The 22,944-nt window shown below is 37.1% G+C and overlaps 1 protein-coding gene across 1 annotated transcript; it reads right to left on the bottom strand.

The window, feature by feature from the left end:
• Window positions 1–19,716: 19,716 nt before the first annotated feature.
• Window positions 19,717–22,190, bottom strand: LOC132613306 (phospholipase A(1) DAD1, chloroplastic-like). Its single transcript, XM_060327329.1, has 2 exons — window positions 21,032–22,190; window positions 19,717–19,892 (listed from the first exon to the last, which is right to left on the bottom strand). The coding sequence occupies exons 1-2, from the start codon at window positions 22,173–22,175 to the stop codon at window positions 19,717–19,719; spliced, it is 1,320 nt and encodes a 439-aa protein (XP_060183312.1). The 5' UTR covers window positions 22,176–22,190.
• Window positions 22,191–22,944: the final 754 nt, after the last annotated feature.

The following is a 22,944-nucleotide window of genomic DNA, read 5'->3' as shown; positions in this document are numbered from 1 at the left end:
GCCATAGTCTTACCTAAGGTCTCCACAATTTCCCTTAGATTTATAGAAAACTTTTGGCAGAGTTTCCTTTGTAAACATAACAATCCCAAACGTGCACACAGCCCAACAAACATATCACATGCCTTGGAAGGCCACATATAGAAACACATATAATATACAACTCAACAGCATAAGGCTGACTACTATAAAATAGCATAAGTAATAGGGCTTGTCTCATAAGTTGTACCAGCATACTCGTTCTAGAATTCCATTGTACTTGTTATGTCAATCAACTCTCACTTCGTGGAGGTTTGCTTACTCATTAATTATAATTCTAGCTATCACTGGGTCACCAACAGGTATAGACACCTCAAAATGTTTAATTGGCCCAGGTTTCACCCCAATACGGTCGGCAACATCAGGAGTAATATATAACGAAGTAAACCCCGAATCAATCAATGCATATGTGTCATAAGAGGACACCGATAATTTACCTGTGATAGAATCAGGGGAAGACTCAAGATCCTGTGGTCCCGCTAGTGCATAAAGGCGGTGCCGAGGACCACTCGAACCAGATACTCCCCCTCTACCTCTGCCATAGCCTGTTGGTGTCTGCAAGCTTTGTCTTGGATGGCGTACCGATAATGAAAAACCAATTGCTAATCCCATAGGCTGAACCTTATCTTTACCACGTAGCGATGGACAGTCGCGCTTGAAATGGCCTGGCCGAGTGCAAGCATAACAAACATTCAAACCCAAGCGGCACGGTCCGGAATGTATTCTACCACACTGAGTACATCGTGGTACCGGTAATCTCGTCTGGCTTGAATCACCGCTGTTCTGGGAACTAGAAACTCTAAACTCTGAACTGGCCCCAAGCAAGCAGATCTATCAACCCTGGGTCCAGGAAGCTGTGGAGGCGCACTAGCTATTGAACGAGCTGAGTGCCTAGAGGATTGCTGCCTCGGGGCGCCTTTAGACTTATGATCAAACCCTGAAGACCTAACCCTCTTCCTCCAACTCCTATCACCATGGCCCACACCCTACCGCTGAACTTGAGCGGCTACTAACTGGGTCAGCAAAAGGATGGTCTGCCTCATCTCCTAGCTGGAGGCATCTGATGGAGGAACTGGGGGTGCTGGAGATAAGGTTAAGACTCCCCTTTGCTCCTCTAAAGTGGGAGAAGTATGGGAAAACCAAAATAGGGCCTTATTCTGGGGCTCGCCCTCCTCCATATCCATAGGCGGCTCCCGTTCAATCCTCTCTTCGACCACTATCCTGCCCTTCTGGGCTGCTGCAGCTTTTCCTTTCATCAACTTTGCTGAACTTGTACATTTCAAAAATTCTCTTTAAACTTTGTGCAATTACAGCTAAAGCTGTTTGGTTGAACAACTGGAAGTAAAGAACTAAATAAATAATGATGCTATGAAAATATATGTCCTCACAAATAAATAAATTCACATCCTAACTAGTTAAGGGTGCACTGCATGAATCCTCAACAAAACTAAACTAAAACCGGTCAACATTCATCACAGAATTCTTCAACAAAGAAGTTAAACAAATCATCTACAAGCTATACATTACTAAAGCACGATTTCCTTCAAAAATAAACTAACATTCAACCAATTATTAAAGATGACAAAACAGATCAAAATTTAACCTAAAGCTTGAGAGACAAAGGAAGTAAATTATAGATAGACTCTAACCTGTAAAGAAGAGAACAATATAAATCAACACAGAAAATTGAACATGCAAGCTGATTAAAAGACCAACATCTATGTGAAAAACAATACCAATAAGAAATCGAACAATACCTATAATGTGAAATCGAACAATACCTATGCGAAAAGATGAAGTAAATCGAAGCTTAAAATACGAACATAAAGCTTCGTTCTAGATTTCGAATTAAATTGAAGCAGAAATCTAAAATTGAAGTAGAATTTAAACATAAAAATAATCAAAGTAAATACTTTTTTTAACCCCTCCCCCCAGGAGCTCCCTCATTTGCTTCCTTGATGACTCGAACTCGCAACCTTCGGGTTGAAAGTTGAGGGCGCTTACCATCTGAGCAACCCCCTCTCGTCGAAAAAAATAATCAAAGTAAATACAAACATAAAGCTTTGTTTAAAATCGAAGTAAATCGAAGCTTCGTTCTAAAATCAAAGTATAAAACTACAATCAAAGTAAAATCGAAGCAAAACTAAAATCGAAGTAAATCAAAACAGAGAACTAAAATCAAAGCAGAAAATTAAAATCAAAGCGCAAAACAAATTTCAAATTTCGAACAAATTTGAAAGATGAAGAAAAACCTTTTTCCTCTTTTCATCATAATCAATAGTGAGAAAACCACATGCAATTCAACAATATTGAAATGCCAATTCAACAAAGAAATCTCAAATAAACAGAGAAAACCACATGCAATTCAAAAACACACAAAATTCACACAAAAGTTTCAATTTTGAGAAAAAAAAAGAGAGGAAAAACACCAATCAAAGGTAAATTCTACACCAATCTACTTAAAATTTCATAAAATTAAACCTTAAGAAAGAGGCAATTGAAGAAGAAGCAAAACATACACTTACCGGTGAAAAATATAGATGAGCGAAAAATATGCTAGATGAGGGAATAATCTTCTCTTCTGCTAGAGTGAGAAAGAGAGCGAGAGGAGTGAGAAATATTTTGGTAGTAAGAGAGGGAAATGAAATATGTGTCTTGGGAGTAAAAATATTTTGGGAGAAAAAAAAAAAGAAGGAAAAAAAACCTGTAATGTCCTTTTCTTTTAATAAATAAGCCTGTACAAATATTTCATTGTAATGTCTTTTTTTATATATAAATAAGATAGCGGAGGGTTTGAACCCCTACAATTTGATATAATTTGGCGGAGGTTAGGCTGACCCCCGCTATTAAACTCCCACAATTTACCTTTTTTTGTAGTGTCATATGAGGAGATTCCTATTGCTATCCTAGACTGCTAGGTTCGTAGGCTGCGAACCAAGGATGTAGCTTCAGTAAAAGTACTTTCGAGGAACAAGAACGTTGAGGAGATGACGTGGGAGGCGGAGGAAGATATGAAATCCAGATATCATCACCTGTTTTTGATCTCATAGGAGATTCAGACCGAGGCACCGTCACATTCGGGTGGGTACTATGTTGCTAGTTACTTTCATTGGTCGTGTGAGGCCATTGTTATTGTTGATTGTTGTAGCCCCGTGTGGAATTGTGTTGTATTGTTGGCTGCGTGGCAGGTTGGTAGTAGTACGGTTACAGAGGAAACTCTACCGAAATTACTATAGACCTCTGAGAGTTTAACATTCAAGGACGAATGTTTCTGAGGGGGGAAGGATGTTACACCTCGTACTTTTGTATGTTGAGCTTCGTCGTGAGTTAGTAATCGTAGACTTGGAGAGCTTGACTATCTATACTTGGAGAACGGGACTATCTTCGAGGTTATGTGAGAGTAGACATGTCCATCTTAAGTATATAAGAGTTTAAGATCATGTTTAGTAAGTGTTGAAAGGATTAGAGGGTAAACAAATTGACGAGAATACGTTTCGACGAAAGTCAGATTTTGAGGGGCATTATACGGACCGTACAATTATTGTACCCCCACCGTATAATGGTAACAGTGGGGGCATTTTCTGTGACCATTATACAGTCCATTATATGGACCATATAATATTATACGGGTCGTATAATTGGCTGTAAAATTGAGTTGGTGGGAACTTTAAGTTGTAGATAATTTTGATCCCTCTTTATTTCCTCATATTTTCAGACCCTCCACACCTCTAAAAACCCTCTCCAACATATCCAACTAATCCAAGGTGAATCAAATATTAAGAGTGTAATTCAAGTGTTAAAAGTCTTGTGGTGCTTGTCGGATTCTAGTTCTTCTTCTTGTGGTGGTTTTGGAAGATACTTCATGCTGAAGTAATCTCTGTATTAGTGTGTTCTTGAGTTCTTAAGGTAATATTTCGTCTCATCTTCATGTTCTTGAGTTTGTTAGTCCTTAATCAACTTGCTGGACAAAGAATTTGTTGAAGAAAGACTCAAACTTGTGGTAGGACTTGTGTTAGACTTGTGGACTGTTGTGTGGATAATATTGTTGTGTTATTGAGGTAGTTTCATTGTATATGGATAGTAGTTGATGTTGTTGTTGTGTTGATGTATATATGCCTCATGAATTTGGAAGAAGAAAGTGTGTAAGGATATCGTATACGAGCGTATATTGGGGCTGTTTTGGTATATACTCTTATGTGTTGATGATTTGAGTTCAAAAAGGATTAAAGGAGCTTGTAGTTGTTATTGTTGGTTTTGTTGGTTGAGTTGTGGTTGTTAAAGAATTGGGGAAATGCTGTATGTTTCATTTTAGAACCGAATTATCATTTGATATACGTTATATACTAGCATCGTTTAAGTTCATATATGTATCCCTTTGTTATAGGATTGGCGTATTAGTTGAGACAAGTTCGTTTTTGGATCATATTGAAGACTTGAGGTATGTAATGGCTATATTTTCTCATTCTTGGCATGACCCCACATCTAGTAAGAACTTATGAATCATATACAGAGAAACTTACGACTAGAACATGCCTTAGCAATCCATAGACTCTTGAGTAGTTATGTGGTACCTCCTGAGAGATTCTTTTCCGCTCCTTATTTCGTTGATATTAGTAGAGATACAGAGTTACGTTGGTTCTTTATACTTATTCCATCATATATGTTATATCCCGCATTTTTGTACAATTGGATAATTCAAGACAATCGCGGGAAGACTACAAGCAAGGCCCTATTTTTGTTTTGCTTGGCATATGAGTTGCTTATGAAGAATTTAGAAGCAGGAATATTAAGAAAGGTCAAGGGCATAAAGGGAAATTCGCAATATGATTCGTGGAATTATGGAGGAAGACGAAGGGCAAATTTGGAATTTGGAAAAAAATAATTTTTCATTAGTTGTAAGACCAAAATAATATATGGGCTTGGAAATTAAATGGACCACCTAGTCATCCATATGGTTGGGCTTAGGCCCATAAAGAATTAATGAATGGTACTAAAAGATGAATTAGTCATCTTAATTCCATAACTTTCTAGAGAATTCAAGAGCAAAAAAAAAAAAAAAAAAAAAAGAAGGAGCAAAACTCCATAGCCATTTCGGCCAAGGGCAAAAATTTCCAAGGAAATTGACAAAAATTTCTTCAAAAATCATTTCCTACCAATTGAAGGGCCCCTAGTAAGGTGGAGTGGTCTTTGGAGCAAGAAAAGTCCATATTCATAAGTTGGAAATTCAAGAAAGTTGGAGAATCAAAGAAGGAGGTAAGAATTTATACTCTTTTATATGTTATGGATGTATATGTATGTTGTAGTATACAAAAATGGATGAAATTCATAAGGAATGTGAACATGGGAGTGGTGGCCGTGTGATATATGTGTGTGTGTGGAAATTATGTGCCAAGTATTTTGTTTAGTGTTTGGTTGTTATTGTTGTGAATGTTATGTTGATAATGGAAGTTGAATGATTTTGGAAAGGTTGTAGTTGGAGGCTTGTCTTGGAAGATTATGTAAATTGAAATTATGTCCTTACATGTATGGAAGATAATGATATTAGTATGGTGTTGTTGGAATATATATTATAAGGTTGTTATCGTTTTTATTGGAGTTGGAAGGTTTTGAAGGAAGTGATAAATTGATTAAGTTGTTATAATATATCTTGGATTGAGTATGGAAATTGTTAGTATGGTTGTTGATATTATGATTGATAGTTTGGCCGGGTTGAATTCCCGGATTGTTGTTGATGAGAATTGGCTAAGTTGATCTTTGGGAATCCTGTATTTACAGGGGAAGTGCTGCCGAAATTTCGGTAGCCAAGTATTATCTTAAGATTCCAATTCCAAATGTTCTAACCAAAGTTGGTAAATGTGACCAATTTATAGATTTTGGCGGATTTGCAACTTGAATTTGGAATAGCATAAGGAGCGGAAAAAGGTATGTAAGGCTTCACCCTTCCTTCTATGGCATGTCTTAGACGTAATATGTTGGATACGAGCCTCGGGGATAACTCTACCCTCCGGAATCCGCGCCTAAAGTTTCCCCCTTTTCATTCAAAAGAGTTGAATTAAAAATTGTGTAAAATGTTGGAAGAACTTCCTAAACCTCTAGAACTCGCATAAATAGGACCCGACTACCCTAAAACCCTCACAAGTAACGCCGTGACATGTAACATATGTAAATTTGGTACGCCACCTCATTTGACCCGAGGTGTGCCCATTGTTCCCGGATTTTCCTTATTGTTCCGCTTGACTTACTTGAAGCTGAATCCAAAAGAAACCTTCGATCCTTATTCCATTACCAAATGACAAGTACTATACCTATCCCAACGAGAATACTTCTATGACGATAATGATAACGATGATATTAGAAAAGAGGATATGCCTACGATAAGTATGACTAGAATGATTCCATGACCAAGATTTCTAAGCAAAGGATTCAATGTGAATACGAAGGTGACTAACTAGTTCTTGATCCTTATCTCTATTTCTTAGCTATGACACTATTTCCTAAGGATTTCAAAGCCTATGAATTGACGTCTATGATGCCTATGATTTCATACTACGTTTTTCTTCTAGTACTATTCTTCGTTGGTAGTCTCGCCTTAAAATACTCGTTCCTTCAAGGTGAGACAAAGCGGTCACGGTTATTCCATAATGCAATCGGAGGTCACCGACCTTACGTCACTCCGATGGATATATGATTTTCTTTGGGCTCTCTTGCATGCTTATATGATATATATATATATATATATATATAAGCTATGAAATATGAATATAAACATGGGGTGGGGCGAAGGGATACATGGGGATGGGAAGGGAAACATGTTTCACTGCCACCTGGTCAGCTGGCTTATCATCCCGGACGCGGGATGCCTGGACGCGGGATATAAATATATATATGGGCGAGCCGATGTACTTCGGCGCAATGTGGGCGAGCCGACATTGTTCGGTGCTATGATATTACATAATATACTATGATATGCTATGACATGTTACACTGTGAAATAAGCTCTATTTTCTATGAATATGAAAAAGAAATGTTTTCAAAAGACAGCCAAGCATGCATGGTATCCGTCCTGAAAGGGCAGTCCTATGTACAGGTTACTTTCTTGTCTTATTATATGTCTACGACCCCATGATATTGGTAATCATAATCTATGTTCCTGTTTGTATTAATTTCCATGCCTTACATACTCGGTACACTATTCGTACTGACGTCCCTTCTTGTGGACGCTGCGTTTCATGCCGCGCAGGTCAGCAGGTAGACGGACCTGATTTCTAGGAGTTCTATCAGCGGTTATCGGCAGCGCTCCAGTTGTCCCGGAGCCTCAGTTCTTGGTACTATTATTTGTATATATGTTCGGGCACGGCAGTACTCGGCCCTTCCTATGTATATGTATACTATGTTTAGAGGCTCGTAGACAGATATGTACAGTTAGATGTTTTGTACTTTTGATGGTCCTAGTCGCCGTATACTGTGCTAGTAAAGCTTATTAGCCTATGTTTATAAGTATGCTCCTAATGTTAACGTTTAGTAAACAAGAAAAATATATGGTATAGTTCATACGGCCCGCTCAGTAATATAGGTAAGATGATAGATAAGGGGTGCTCGGTACAAGTATCGGGTACCCGTCGCGGCCCTAGTTGGGTCGTGACAATATACCTGATATACAACATGATATACATACATCTTCTTTAGCGTCGCTGCTTGGTCAGTGAGACATTATTGTGTGGCTTCTTGGTCAGTGAGATATTATTTCCTGGCCACTTGGTCAGTGAGACATTATTGCCTGGCTGACGGGTCAGTGAGACATTATTGCCTGGCGCTTTGTTGGCCTGCACAGTTGTATATATATGTTTTGGGTATGTGTGCCCTTTCAGATATGATAGCTAGCATTTATAGATGTTTTAGAATGTGGCCTTGTTGGTATTGTCTGTTTACAGGTAGGCCTCATTGGCCTAAGCTGAGGGTTATCCCTCCATAGTTACAAGTTTAGAGTGGTTCGCTCGGGCCGAGTATAGTACCATGTGCTGGCCACGCCTCTCCAGATTTGGGGCGTGACAATAGTCCCAGAGAGCCAACTTCTAATCAAAACGTCACGTTCTTCCCATTCTGGAAATTTAGGGTTAGTGATGATTTCTCCTTTCTCGTTCTCCATTTGTCTTGACTGGTGCTTCCTTCTTGATTAAGTTTGTGACTTTCAGTGTTTGCATCAGCTGGAGTATTTGAGTGCTCCAAACGAGATAGTTAGTTTGTTTGAGTTTGATAGGACAAATAGTGATAAGTTGACGAAGGAAGCGGAGGATAGGGTGAGTCCGGTGTTTGATGTTCCAGCCATGGTTGAAGAACAATTCTTGAGGATCGTTGTTAATCTTCTAATTTAACCTTAGCTCAGATACCATAAAGAAAACCAAAGGAAGATTTAACACTTTGAAACTGAATATTATATTTCTTGTGTGCTTACGTTCTGTACATGGCCTTCCTTAATGCAAGTGATCATGTAGAGTCCTAGTACCCTCCTATGCCTAGTTGGCTACAGATTGGGATTGTACATAATCTCAATTCTATACAGCTACTTATCTCATAGAGTTCGGGATAGATTAGGAGTCCTAAACCTACTGTCTTTCAAATACATCGGCCCATCAGTTGGCTATGCTCGTTGTCTCACCATCCGATTCTATTGAGAGCCATTTGGTCCTGTTGGGCCGACAAGAGCTTCACTATAGCTTCTACACTGGAGTCACTCTTCCGACCTCATTGAGATTCGGAGAGGCCTAGCTGACTAGACCTCACTCGTCTGGTGTCATTATCCTCATCTCTCGCATCGGCATCATAATACTCCGCATCTTCACCGAGAACATGAGCCTTGCCATTACGATGGACTCGGCCTCCGATGTAGACAGGAGACCGAATGAGATCCTTGTCCTGGATCTGTTCCTCCGTCAAGGTACTACGTCAAAATGGGATGGTGCTGTCTGATCTACCCTGTCGAGCTGTGGCAAGCCATCGTTCAGGTTCCATGTTAGCGTTCAAAGTGTTTCTCTCGACCCCAGACATTGTATCGATTTTTCTTGAAAACATACTAAAGCAAGTTAGCAAAGAATTGACAATAGATCAAAATAATATGGCAACTGTCCTATCCCCACGGTGGACGCCAAATTGTTTGCCCCTAAATTCGTAACTTAGGATAACAACTGCATTTGTTCAATGGTTCAGGGACACACAGATTAAGGTGACCAAACAATGATGTTATTAATTCTAATTTGCTAGATAATAACAAAAGAATATGTTAACTAGAATAATGGACAAAGTAAAACAAAATAAGGAATTCTTATTCAAGAGTCTCCGGGATAGTTGTCTGGCCACGTCTCCAGGAAATAGTAGCTTCATGAACATACAAGGTTAAGAGCTTGAGAGCAACAACGGAGTAAAATAATAGTCTTAGTGGTGAAAATCATATGGGATACAAATGAGGGGAAGACATGCTTTTATAGCCTAACCTAAGTAACGTTTTCCGTATTGCACACCCCTACTGATGATCATTATCTACACGATTCAGCCTATGTGGTTGAAAGTCTTCCGGAGTGAATCTCAGATTTTCTAAAATGGTTACAATTTAGACTTATCTTGACATCGGCTAGCACTTTATACACGGTCTCATATCTCCGGAGCTAGATGGGTTTGCATCACAACTCTGATCCTTCAATAAGTGAGACGAACCTGACCATTTGTGCTCAGTGTTGAGAACATTTTCGCCTTTGCTAAGTCATGTCCGATCTGTCATTATCTTCTATCTCAATCATCTCTCCAATTTACATTTATCAACTATATATTGTAATTCAAAAAGTGTATCTAATCTAGAGTTTGTACATGGATAATTAACCTTTATCCCTAACATCTTAGCCCCATAAAGAAGACATGGTCTGTACTCAGTAGAGAAGCGAGCTGATGATTAACAGCCAAAAAGTAGAAACACGTGAGTATCATGGAATGTATCATCGTCAATTAATGTCTTTGATGTAATTAGCTCCTCAAAATTATGGAAACAAGTCTAAGATTATATTTTTCTATTTAAAGTTAGAATTAATTAAGTATGAGCTGATATTCTTCGCTGCTGTTCATTTTGCTGCTCTTGATGACTAAAGATTATTTACGCTTTGGTTACTGAGCTTGGCATCACTTTGAAAGCTCCGTTGGTCCAGTGAAGGATAAATGATCCAGAATCAGATGACAAGGCTAAACCTATTGTTGAAGATATAATTAAGTTAATAAAAATGTGCTTCTTTAATAACTTAAACTTTCAGATAAAATAATTACACATTTAAACATGATAATAATAGATAAGACGTCCTGGTCGGGTCACCACCACCTATTATCAAAAAACAAACTCTACATGCTTTGGCAGATATTAGTATCACACACTTGAACAGTTACAACTACATACACATGTATAAGCAATTTAGTTGCAATTCCATTTTGGTCAATCAACACTCATTTTTCATTATATTTACTAGTAGAAAGGTGTTAACAGAAGCCTGGCTTTGGACTTTGATTTTTACACCAAAATTATCACGGTCTATATTGCGGATGCTAAATGGAAATTTAGGCACAAGTCGAGCATGGTATAACAGAAAGTCTAAAAGTAAACAGAGACACTGGAAAACCATTTGAATTTTTAGTAACGACTCTTTATATCAACCTGAGTAACATCTGACTTTCTACATCATGCGGTCAAAACAGAAAACGAACATATAATCATAGGGAAATATTAACCATCGTGTTTATATAGAATAACAGTTCAAAGTAAAAAAGAAAAGCAAGATCTAAGAAGCACGTGTTGTTAGTTAAGGACTTTGCTTAGGTTTTACACATATATTATAATTTAAAAATAATTCTTTTTTGCATAGATAAAAATAAGTTAAATTGAAATCAAGAGGTGGTAGCATCACTTGTAATTTCATGTGAAATAAATATATTTGATAGAAAGCATTAAAGGAGTGAAAACTTTTGAGTTATTCTTTCTGTCCCAAATGTTGTACTTCTAAACTCTAGTACTTTCCATTTTCTGAGTCAATTAAATAAATTTTAAAATATATTTAACTAAATAATTTTCATATTTAATGTAGAAAGATTGAGTATATTTTTGGACCTGCTTAATAAAATATTAGTGCACTAATTGTTTTTTTTTTATTTCATTTAATATGAACAAATTTGTTTAGTATATCTAACTCTAGGAAGAACAAGAAAAATACTCTCTCCGTCTCAATTTATGTGGCACCCTTTTCTATTTATTTGTCCCAGAAAAATACCACCTTTCTATAACTAGAAACAACTTGACTTTAAAATTCTTCTTTTACTCTTAATGAAATGATTTATAGCCACACAAACATCTAATGTTGGCTTTAGACTACAAATTTAAAAAAAAAAAAAAAATCTTTCTTTCTTAAACTTTTTGTCAAGTTAAAAGCGTGGCACGGAGGAAGTACATATAGGAAAGCGAAATAATTATATTCTCGCATGGGCAAGCAATAATTATATTGCAGTTAACTCAGTCTATATAAAATCGAGTGTCACAACAAAACTGCAACGAGTGATGTTTACATAAATTAATTCGCCTTCGGAAACAATATCCAGTTTTTCTTTTTCTTTTTCCTTTTTTTCTTCTTTAATAAATTAGAGAATTTACAACCGCTATTTATTGGGTGAGCTTTGGATAAACTCCACTCCTGTGCAATAGCTCGCAAACTATACTCAAGATGTAAACTTCATTAAACAAGCTTCATGCTATGAGTTAGACCGAGAAAAAATGCATCAGACTTCAAACCCGAGTCATATCAGTTTTTTATTCTTTACGTATTTGCATGAAATTAAACTATGACACAACGTGCCAAAAATAAAAACGAAATTATACACAAACTTATTATTAGGAGGGTATTTATGTCATTCACATTAGATCCCCTGTTTGGTTGGACGGCGGCCCGATATATAGAGCAAAAGTGATTGCATGTGCGCCTACAGTAGTCCAACGGGGTCGGTGATTTGATGGCAATCTACGTAATTATAGTTTTCATAAGGCTAATCTTGTAAATTAATTCATTTCCTTCAGGTAAAACAAAACAGGGCTTTTTGTGACCACGCACTTTGAAGGCTATTGTGCGACTGCACTTTTTATGCACTTTTTATACACTTTTTATCCTAAAAGGAGTAGGCAACAAGCATTTATTTTTCACGGCGCATGCTATATATCATCCTTCTACCAAAGAAAATAAACGCTAAAGTTTTCTCATTTTTACACTAAAGGGTGTGTTTGGTACCAAAGAAAAAAACTTTTCTCCGAAAGATATTAACAGAAACGGATTCAGAATTTAAACTCTATGAGTTTAATTTTAAAATTATTAGCATTGAATCAATTATATTTTTAAAGTTATAGGTCCATGTCTACTACTCACTCAAACCAAGGATACTGATATATTGGCAGCATTCCGAGTAACTCCTCAACTTGGAGTTCCACCTAAAGAAGCGGGGGTCGCGGTAGCTGCAGAATCTTCTACGGTACATGGACAACTGTATGGACCGATGGACTTACCAGCTTTGATCATTACAAAGGGCGATGCTACCGTATCAAGCGTGTTGTTGGAGAAAAAGATCAATATTTGCTTATGTAGCTTACCCTCTAACAATTCCATCGCCGTCTACCAAAACGGCAGGAAATGTTTCAAAAAAGGTAGGCATACGACGTACAAAAAGTTCATGCCCTTCTTTATCTCTAAAGATAGGGTGTCCTAACCATACACCCGCTATTCCATCCCCGTTATCCATTGAACCTGCTCTGAATAATCCTCCGTTTGCCGGATTATTGCCGATGTAATCATAAAAAGCTAATTTTTCAGGAATTTTAGATCCCAAAAAGATTGTCTTAGTTTGACTTGACACAAAGTTTAAGAAATAAAGGAAGACTTTTGAAATGTGTGGTCCAAAACAAGCCTTAGATATTTGTGTGGCTGTAAATCATCTCATAAAGTTAAATTATTTCTAAATATAGAAAGGTGTCAATCTTTTTGGGACAAACTAAAAGGGAAAGGAAAACAATCTTTTTGGGATGGAGGGAGTTTTTATTATAATTTTAATAAATCATTCCACATAAATTTATGCTTCGCATCAAAAGTTAGGGGTTCAATTGAACCCATAACTAATATGCTACATATGCCTCTGCATTTTACCTTATAATGAGATCATTTCTAGCCACAAAAATATCTATGGATTATTTTGTACAACAATTCAAACACAATACTTTTATTCTTAGACTTCGTGCCCAGTCAAACACCTTCACATAAATAGTAATTTTCTTACTTACTTTCTAACGTTTCAATAAATAAACACAACATATTATCTTAAGTAAGAGTATTTACATATAATTTAGACAAAGATGATGAGGTGGTGATAGGATAGGATGGGGGAGGGTTGGAGGGGGGTGGGGATGGGGTGGGATGGAAGTGTGGGAGGATGGCCGTCAGAGTCGGGGTGGGCTGGTTAGGATAGGTAAAAGGGATGGGGCCGGATATTGGAACTGAGAAGGAGATAATTAATGTGCAATATCAGTTATGAATTTATCTTTTACTCCCATCAACAACATGCCCCGTGTAATACCACAAAGTGGGGTATGAGGACGACCTATCTTTTATCTTTTATCCCATCAAATATAAGAAATTAAAATTGGAAATCGCAGCCATACCAAACGCAGCCTAAGGTGTAGCACTTTATAATTACGAGTTATTGTTGACATTGTCCATACAATTTGAATGGGCTTGTTAGCTATCTATAATTTTATTCATCAATTTAATTCATTTTTGTTACATATATCTATAAAAAAAATTTATATTAAGCCATCACCATAGGTTGTGAGCCTTAGGTGTGGAGGGTTTGGCTTGACCCCTACCATGTTATATTTATGTACTAAGTTACAATGGAAAGAGGGGGACATGGTAACCTTGCCTCAATACTACAAAAAAGATTGCAAAAAAATCTGGGAAAGGGGAGCATATACATACCTTTCCCTATACTACAAAGCATACAAAGCATTTTAACTTACAAAGAAATTACATTTTTCATATCTCCTTCTAACTGTTGGGACTTGTCTTTTGTCTAGTTGAATCAGTCCCTTTACCTCTCTTGGAAACTCATTATAAGAGTGATAAAAGTTCATGCTTCCACTAGTTGCTGCCTGTTTGGCCAGAAAATCAGCTACTCGATTGGCTTCCCTAAAGCAATGAGTAATCACATGAGTAGATTGATTAAGCTGTCTAGTTATGCTACTGATAGTGTGCTTCAATTTCAGGTTGGCAGTGTCTTTGTGAGTAAGCATCTCTGTAATGATCTGAGAGTCAAGTTCGATGTGGATATTTTGAATCCCTTGTTGATTGCACCAGTTAACTCCATACTCAACAGCTAACGCTTCAGCCTTGTTATTGCTGCTGCAGTTCACAGACATGGAGTAAGCCACAATCATTTTCCCCTCTTCATTTCTCAGAACCCCTCCTATACCCGCTTTGTTAGAGTCTTTGAAAAAACTCCCATCAGTGTTGAGCTTGATCATGCCAATGTTTGGCTTAATCCAGCAGACTATTGTGCATTTCACACTTTGTGTTAATCTTTCTAGCTTACTGCATAAATTGATCCAGCTGTCTTCAGTAGAAATAGTTGGATAGGCCTCTTGGATCACTGATTTAATGTTCCAACATTGTGTCACCATCTTGTAGTGGTAAAATCTGTTCTTGTCCCCATACCTGCAGGCTGTCCAAGCTTTCCAGATTTCCCAAATAATTAAGATTGGCGTTGCATTAAGCACCAACCTCTGAACTCTGTTTCTGGCCTTAACGTTCCACCAGTTTCTGAATATTGCATTAATAGGCTGGTGTTGATGTGTTATGCCCAGAGGAGCCCCCATTGCTTTCCATATACACTTTGCAGCTTGACCTTCAATGAGTACATGTTGCATACTTTCATGTTGAGGATATAGCAGCATGCACAGTCCACTCTTTCCTGGTTACTGTTATGCATTAAAGATTTAGGAAATGGGAGTTTGTTTAAAAACAACCTCCAGCATATGAAAGACATCTTAAATGGTATATCTCTGTGCCATATTTTGCTCAAGAAATCATTGTTGGCTTTTTGTCTTCTGATCAAGTCCCAAGCAGAGCCATTAGAGAATCTTTCATCTTCTGTACTATTCCAAATGGCATAGTCCTTTCTTCCTTCAACTCTAATATCAATAGAGATGATGTGTAAGGCAATCTGGCTAGGAAGACTAGTGTATAGTTTCCGAACATCCCAGATATGATCCTCCATATAATGATGTACTTTATTCTTGGATTTACTCCTTGTCATATCGTTTGGACAAATCTGTGCAAGTGGACCAATTTCTGTCCAATTGTCCCACCAAAAGCTACAACTTCCATTGTTGATTTTCCATGATATACATCTCTCACTTTTTTCTCTTGCCCAAAGCAAGTGTTTCCAAGCTTGTGAATTTCTTGCAACCCATTTTTTGCCTACAGGATGCATTCTAGGACAGTATTTTGCCATTAGGAAATCTGCCCAGAGAGACTTATCTTCTCTGAATTTCCACCACCTTTTCACAGCAAGTGTGTTAGCAACGTCGCTCATGGATCTTGTACCAATCCCAGCTTCTGATTTGGGGAAGCACATATTCTCCCACGCACTCCAGTGATATTTGTTTCTTCTGTTAGCAGTTCCTCAAAAGAAGTTGGTAATGTGCTTCTCTATAAGTTCCAGGGTACCTTTAGGAGGGTTAGTAGCAGACAAGATGTATATAGGTAGAGATTGAATAACACTTTTGATGAGAACCATTCTACCACCACTAGAAACCATGTTACCTTGCCAAGCATTCAGCCTTTTCATAATTTTTGACACCATGCTATCAAAGTAAACAATTTTTTTCCTGCCTATGTATATAGGGCATCCAAGATAAGTAAAAGGAAATTTTTTATCTAAAAAACCAGTACAGTTTCTTATCCTGTTTATCCTATATGCACAAGTTTTAGGGTTGTTAAGAAAGAAGCTCTTATCCTTGTTGACCATTTGCCAGATACCTTCTCATACTTCTTAATAAGACTCATGATTAGCTTTAAAGATCTAGTGTTTCCACTACTAAATATCACAATATCATCAGCATATGCAAGATGAGTAATCTGGGGACCATTTTTATGCATTGAAAAAGGAGTGAAGTTAGGATAATTCAGTAAACTGTTCAAGGACCTAGAAAGAACCTCTGCAGCAATTATAAATAGAGAAGGAGAAATAGGGTCTCCCTGTTTAAGACCTTGGGAAGATTTAAAAACGCCTTGTCTAGTCTCATTAATGATAATAGAATACCAAGCATTAGCAATACTCCTCCAAATCAGATCAATCCACACATCATTGAAACCAAATTTGTTTAAGACCTTTGTAAGGAAGGACCAAGAGAGCCTATCATAGGCTTTGGCCATATCAAGTTTAAGCACCACATTACCACCTTTGTTATTTTTTGAAATCCCATGGATTATCTCCTGAGTAAGCATCACATTGTCTGTTATGCTTCTCCCAGTTACAAATCCACTTTGATTTTCAGAAATCAATTTAGGAAGAAAGTGGTTGAGCCTAATAGCAAGTACTTTAGAAATGATTTTATTAGTGAAATTACTTAAACTAATAGGTCTCAATTCACTAAAACTGGCGGGAGTATCGATTTTAGGGATTAAAGCAAGACATGAATGAGTATAAAATCTAGTAAGGTTTTTCCCTTCAAAGAAATTTTGCACAAAGTCAATTATATCATTTTTAATAATGTGCCAACAAACTTGGAAAAACTTACCAATGTAGCCATCTGGACCTGCTGAACTATCCATACTCATGTTGAAAACAACATTCTTAATTCCTCTTCTTCTGGTAACTTTGTCAAAAAGTTGTTGTCTTCTGTAGTTATGATCCGAGGAATACATTCAATAATACTGCTATTCTTATCAATGAGGTTCAAGTTGAATTGGTTTTTGAAATGCTTGATGGCTGCTTTTGAGATCTTCTCATCCCCTTGTACCCATCTTCTTCCGTGATTTTTGATTCTGTGAATGTGCAACCTTTTTCTCCTATTTCTTAAAACACTGTGGAAGTACTTGGTGTTTTTGTCACCATCCTTAAACCACTTCAGCTGAGTTTTCTGTCTAAGCAAATAGTCTTGTAAGTTCAACCATCTAACATACTCAACATAACCTCCATTCAAGTCTTCCCTTCCTTGATCTGTGTTGTTCATAATATCTAACTCTTCCAGTAACTCAAATTTAGCTTCCTAGTCTCTTACTTGGTCATTAACATCTCCTATATTCTGTCTTGACCAAGTGCTGAGAATTCTGCTGAGTTTTTTAAGCTTGCATTGCAGCCTCCACATTGGATTACCCCTGATATCTCCATTCCAACAATCTTGCACAGTTTTCATAAAGTCAGGAAGATCAATCCAAAAATTAAGGAATTTAAAATATTTGATGTGATTCTGTTGAGGATTATGACACTTCAAAAGTAAAAGTCTGTGATCTGATCCAGTCCTGGACAGGTGTTTAACCACATTGCTTTGAAAAATGTCAGTCCAATCTTCATTAACCAGAATTCTGTCTAATCTCATCCATATCCTCTTACTAGGAATCCTGTAGTTACACCATGTGAACTTAGGACCTGTAAATCCTATGTCACTCAATCCACAAGAATTCATATTGTTAATAAAATCAAAGCTTTTTGAGGCTCTATGAGGGACCCCCCCCCCCCCCCCCAAGTTTTTCATCAGGATCCATTATAACATTAAAATCACCTCCCATGCACCATGGGCCAGTGATTAGATTGTTCATATCCACAATGCTTTCCCAAAGATCAATTATTTCTTCAGGAGTACATTTTGCATAAATAGCAGTGGCAAAAGTGCCTACCTCAGTGGTGTGATTCTTCAAATTAAGAGTGATTTGTTGATCATTATTGGCAATGATCTCAGTTTTGTCGAAGTTATTCCAGAAGCACCATATCTAGCCATTAGAATTAGCCTTACAATGATGGAAACCAAAATAACTTTTGTAACCTGTAATCTTGCTTACATCCATAAAAGGCTCATATATTGCAACAAAAGCCACTTTACTAATGTTGGCAAGCTTTTTCAATTTGAGAAAAGATTTTTTGGACCTTACCCCCCTAATATTCCAGAAGATTGCACTAATTATGACTGGGTATTGGAGGGGCACTTTGTCTTTGACCTTTGTCTCTTACTTTGTTAGTAGCTGTAGGCTTTAATTTGATTCCCTTGCTTTTATTCCTTGTTTTGTTTCTGCCCCTGCCCCTTAAGTCAGTGGAAAATTTCTTTCTTTGACTTTGTGCAGTATCCGACTGCTCTTTTCTGTTTTTGGTTGAGTCAATAGAATCTATTGATAGAGCCTGTACTCTACCAGATTCTCTAGTGTCTTTTCTTCCTCTTTTTTCTTTTTCTTGTTTCCCATTTTCATTCGTGCTTCTCTTGTTATTGTCCATATCTGTTTTGGATTCTGTAGGGGTGCTTCCTTCCACTTCATAATTGTTGTTAATTTCCTTATTCACTTCTTATTCTATAGGAGGAAGTTGAACAAACAACTCAATGGATTCTGCATTCTTCAAATGTGGAGGTATATTTATAGGAAGTAACTCTCCTTCTTCCATTTCTTCCGTATTTCTTTTGGAACTAACTTCTTGACTTGATTCAATATTTCTCACTTTCTCACTCTCTTCAGTGTTACTGATATGACTGATCTCTTGTTGACTATCAACTTGATTAATTTTGCTATTTTCTCCAACCTTCTCTTGTTGCTTATCATCTTTTCCTTTCTCATCCATATGTTCCTTGATCTGATGAGATTCATTCTCAGAACCTTTCATTTTCTTATCTTTTCTTTGTTCAATCACATATTGCTTATAAGGCTCATTTTGTTTCTTTTTCTCTTAGCAATTTCTCCAGGACCTACAGTTTTGAAAATCACTTTATTCTTCTTTTTTGGGATCTTTTTTTCTGCTTTCTTTTTGGCCTTGTTCTTAAATCTTCTCTTTGTAGTCCCTTCCTGATCCTTTTCTTTCTCAATCATTTGTGTCTTAGGACCAGTTCCAATAGTTTCTTCTTTCTGACCTGTTTGTTGTTGAGCTTCATCATTTTCTTTGTTTCTGTCCTTCTTATCATGCTGTTTATCATTGTCGCCTTTTTTTGATCATTTTCTCCATTCATAATCTGAGTATTCTCTTTATTTCCATCTAAAATAGTTCCAATCTTCTCAACTCTGTCCTTGGCCTTCACAATTTTTTCTTGTTCCTTCTTCTGATTTATTCTTTCCAAGACTCTACATTCCAACACATTGTGCCCTAATTTTTTGCAATGTTTACAATACTTTGGGGCTCCTTCATACCCAATTTTTTGATAGAATCCTTTTAGGGGTGAGTCCTCATATTCCATCCTTATCCAAACTTGATCAATTTGTGGTTTCCTCAAATCCATTTCTACTCTAACTTTAGCCATACTTGGCCTAGTTCTATTCGCAATAGCAGCATCTAGAGTTAATGGAATTCCCAAAGGACTCATAATTTGTTTCAAATATTGCCAAGTATGAAGATGAAAAGGCAAACCTGGAAGGAGCACCCAAGCTAAGGCTGTTGGGAGATCTTCCTCCGGCTTGAAGTCCGGCGACCGTTTCTGTAGCCACATTTGCAGTCCATCAATCTCAATCGCCCTTCTATACCAAGTTTTATTTTAAAGTCATCTTCATTGTTAAAATCAATGAAGACATTCATATTGTCAAAAACCCCAATAATGGCAGTTCCTTTAACAGTCACTAATTCTTTAAATTGAGATCTGAAGGAATTTCTTTAATTCCAGCCGTGGGTTGCTTTGCTCCATCTGGAGGAATCGATTCCATCAAAGGACGCGCTGGTGGGAAGCCACCCGACACCTCCTTGGTGATGGAGCGTGAGTTCACGTGCTTAGATATCCGTTAGAGACCGATAATTAAAACAAGGAATCAATGCCTTTCTGTAGACCTGTTAAGACACCGTTCATCCAGCTTCATTTAAAATGGAATTGTATTTAAATTACCAGTTGAAGAATTACATTGTTTTTCAATATGTTGTTTTAAAATAGGATAATTTTAACTATAAAAATAGTTATTGAGATGTCATTTTAATGTAATTTAATACTTCATCTGTTTCGTTTTATATGATAATTTTTTAAAATATGTTTATAAAAAAGGACATATTTTTATATTTTAAAACTCTTTTATTTAAAAATTTTCATTTTACTTTTAATAACATGATCACATGACATTTCTAGTACTTAAGTAGTACTCTCTCCGTCACAATTTATGTGGTACAATTAAAATTTCGAGAGTCAATCAAGTTTTTCTTTGACCGAAATTTCTTTATATAGCTTTTAAATATTTTAGGTTGTTGACTATTGTGATTTATAGTACTTTTTACGTAGTTTCTAAAAACTACTCTCTCCGTTTCAACTTATGAGAACTAATTTGACTGGGCACGGAGTTTAAGAAAGAGGAGAAAACTTTTAAACTTGTGGTGTTAAATGAGTCACATATGATTTGTGTAGCTGTAAATCATTTCATGAAGGTAAATTGCTTCCAATTATAAAAAAAAGTCATTCTTTTTGACACAGACTAATAAGAAAATAGGTTCACAATAAATTAAAACAGAGAGAGTTATTTCAGAAAACTTAAAACTTCTTTGTCTGATTTCATGGTCAAAGTTTTGATGTTTGAATCTCAAAATTTTGACTGTGTCACATATATTGGGAAAGAGAGGAAGAGTGATATTTTTGCTTTTTGGTATTTCAAATGGGGTGGGTAGAGTAGGACAGCTGGTGGGGTGAAAAATAGGAAAAGACTTTATGGAAAGTTAATGTTAAATTACTTAGTATCGTCATTTCTTTTAGTACTTTTGACATAGTTACCTTTCTGCATCATCTTTTTCGCAGTAGCTCTAACAGGACAGTTTGAGCTAACAAAACTATTAACCAAATGAAGATAAGTATTTAATTCATGGCAAGCTGCAATATTAATTCCATTAAGGTACGGTGAAGCACTGCTACTTAACCGCAGTTCACATCCAACATCTGCATATACCCATTGAGTATCTTCCACAAGCTTTTGTATCCAATCGCCACCTTTTTCCCTAAAATTATTATCGTTGCTGTTGTTGTTGCTGCTGTTATTGTTGTTGTTGTTGTCGTGGATGACAAAGCCAGGGACTTTGGTTATAAGATCATTCGAGTTGACAATGCGCAATATTTTGGTACCTTGTTTATCAAGATGGTATCGAAAGTTCTGGTTCCCGACCCTTGGACCACCAAAGGAAATGACCGTAACAAGGGGTATTTCCTGGAAAGTTTGTTTAATATCGTAGGCCATTAGGGTGGCTAACGCCGCCCCAAGAGAGTGGCCTGCGATGGTGAAGCTTAATGTTTCACCATCGTAAACTTTTTTAATTCGGGCTATTTCTTCTCTCACCATGTCTTGTAGACTCTGATGCGCACCTATCTTGGATGTATACAAACTTAGGAAACCGCTTTCAACCATTGGGCAACATATATTGGGATATATGCTGTAACAACATTTGTTATCCTTATTATATTCGTCGTCGTTGTTGTTGTTATTATTGCTGGGAAGAGGGGTGAGTGTAGCTCGTAGATTCTCGAGCCACTCCAAGCAAGTTGCAGTGCCCCGTAAGGAAATGACAACATCTCTTCTCCCGAGTCTTGAAATTTCTCTTTGGTCATGGCAAATCGCGACATAACCAATCCAACTCGATTGCTTCGCCATCCACTTAGGCGCTTTATCAACCCAACTTGGGAGCTGAATCCCGCTAGTGGCTTTCAAGTACTTGGAAACGCGATAACCAGTACCAGGAAAGCCACAAAGCTGGAACAGCTTTTTCTTTGAATATCTGCACATTGCGTATGAAGGCGAAGAAGGATCAAAATTACAAGCTCTATAAGAAGCTTCAACAAAATTCCCATATCTGATTATTTCTCCACGTAAATTATCGTCGAGTGGATCAAGCAAACCTTCCCAGTTCTTGATTCCTTGATAGTCCATCCAATTCTTGCCCAGTTTCTCCGAACACTGTCCGGAGAAACTGGGCATAGTCCAAGCTGACATTGAGGATAAACTTGGACTAGGCTCAGTATCCCGGCCAAGAATTAAGTTTTCGAGGTTTTTCGGGGCTAATAATTGCATGTTGAGGTTTAAATTTCTTGTAAACTTATCTGGTTGAGTAATGGTGATGCAGTGGAATGTAGGTTGTTGGAGGGTTTGTTTGGATGTGCATGGCTGTACTGGTTTAAAAGAAAGCTTCATGATTTGAAAACCAGTTATGCAAAAGGGACTAAGAAATATCTCAGCTGGTACACTTTAAAATAGGTGGCTTCAAAATGTCCTTTTTATAGTTGCATAAAGTGCTAACGTATCATATATTGAGTCTCTACACTAATCATTGATTGTACTCATACAGCTGTGTGGATGTAAGAAATGATACATTAATTACAAGTACGTATTTGTTTTAGTATTTCTTTTCATTTCGTGTGTGTACATATATAATGATGAGAATGGGGTGGGGTTCGGTATATACAGTTGGAAATGACAAAATCCAATATAACAGGAAAAACTGCATACTTTGGCTCTAATGGGTTATTGATACATCAAACGGTGTAGTGGTGGTGGTGTTAAGAGACTCAGAGGTGGGGTCACAGATAAAGTATGCGTCAACCCAAAATTTAAACTTAATAGGTTGAATATTTAAAGGTTTTAGACTTAAATTAATTAATACTTTTTCATCCCAATTTCTGTGATATAATTTGAATATTCA

This window comes from Lycium barbarum, chromosome 1, assembly GCF_019175385.1.
Source record: "Lycium barbarum isolate Lr01 chromosome 1, ASM1917538v2, whole genome shotgun sequence".
NCBI classification, from domain to species: Eukaryota; Viridiplantae; Streptophyta; class Magnoliopsida; order Solanales; family Solanaceae; genus Lycium; species Lycium barbarum.
The sequence above is the reverse complement of the archived record's forward strand: the minus strand, read 5'-3'. Positions and strand labels throughout refer to the sequence as shown.

What these genes read in the sequence shown, in the direction of transcription:
- LOC132613306 (XM_060327329.1), bottom strand. Translation starts at nt 22,175, where the DNA reads ATGGACTATCAAGGAATCAAGAACTGGGAAGGTTTGCTTGATCCACTC. An exon ending in GAAAAAGATGATGCAGAAAG is followed by an intron (nt 19,893 to 21,031) that starts GTAACTATGTCA and finishes TGACTGTTAAAG; the next exon opens with GAACTGCCATTATTGGGGTT.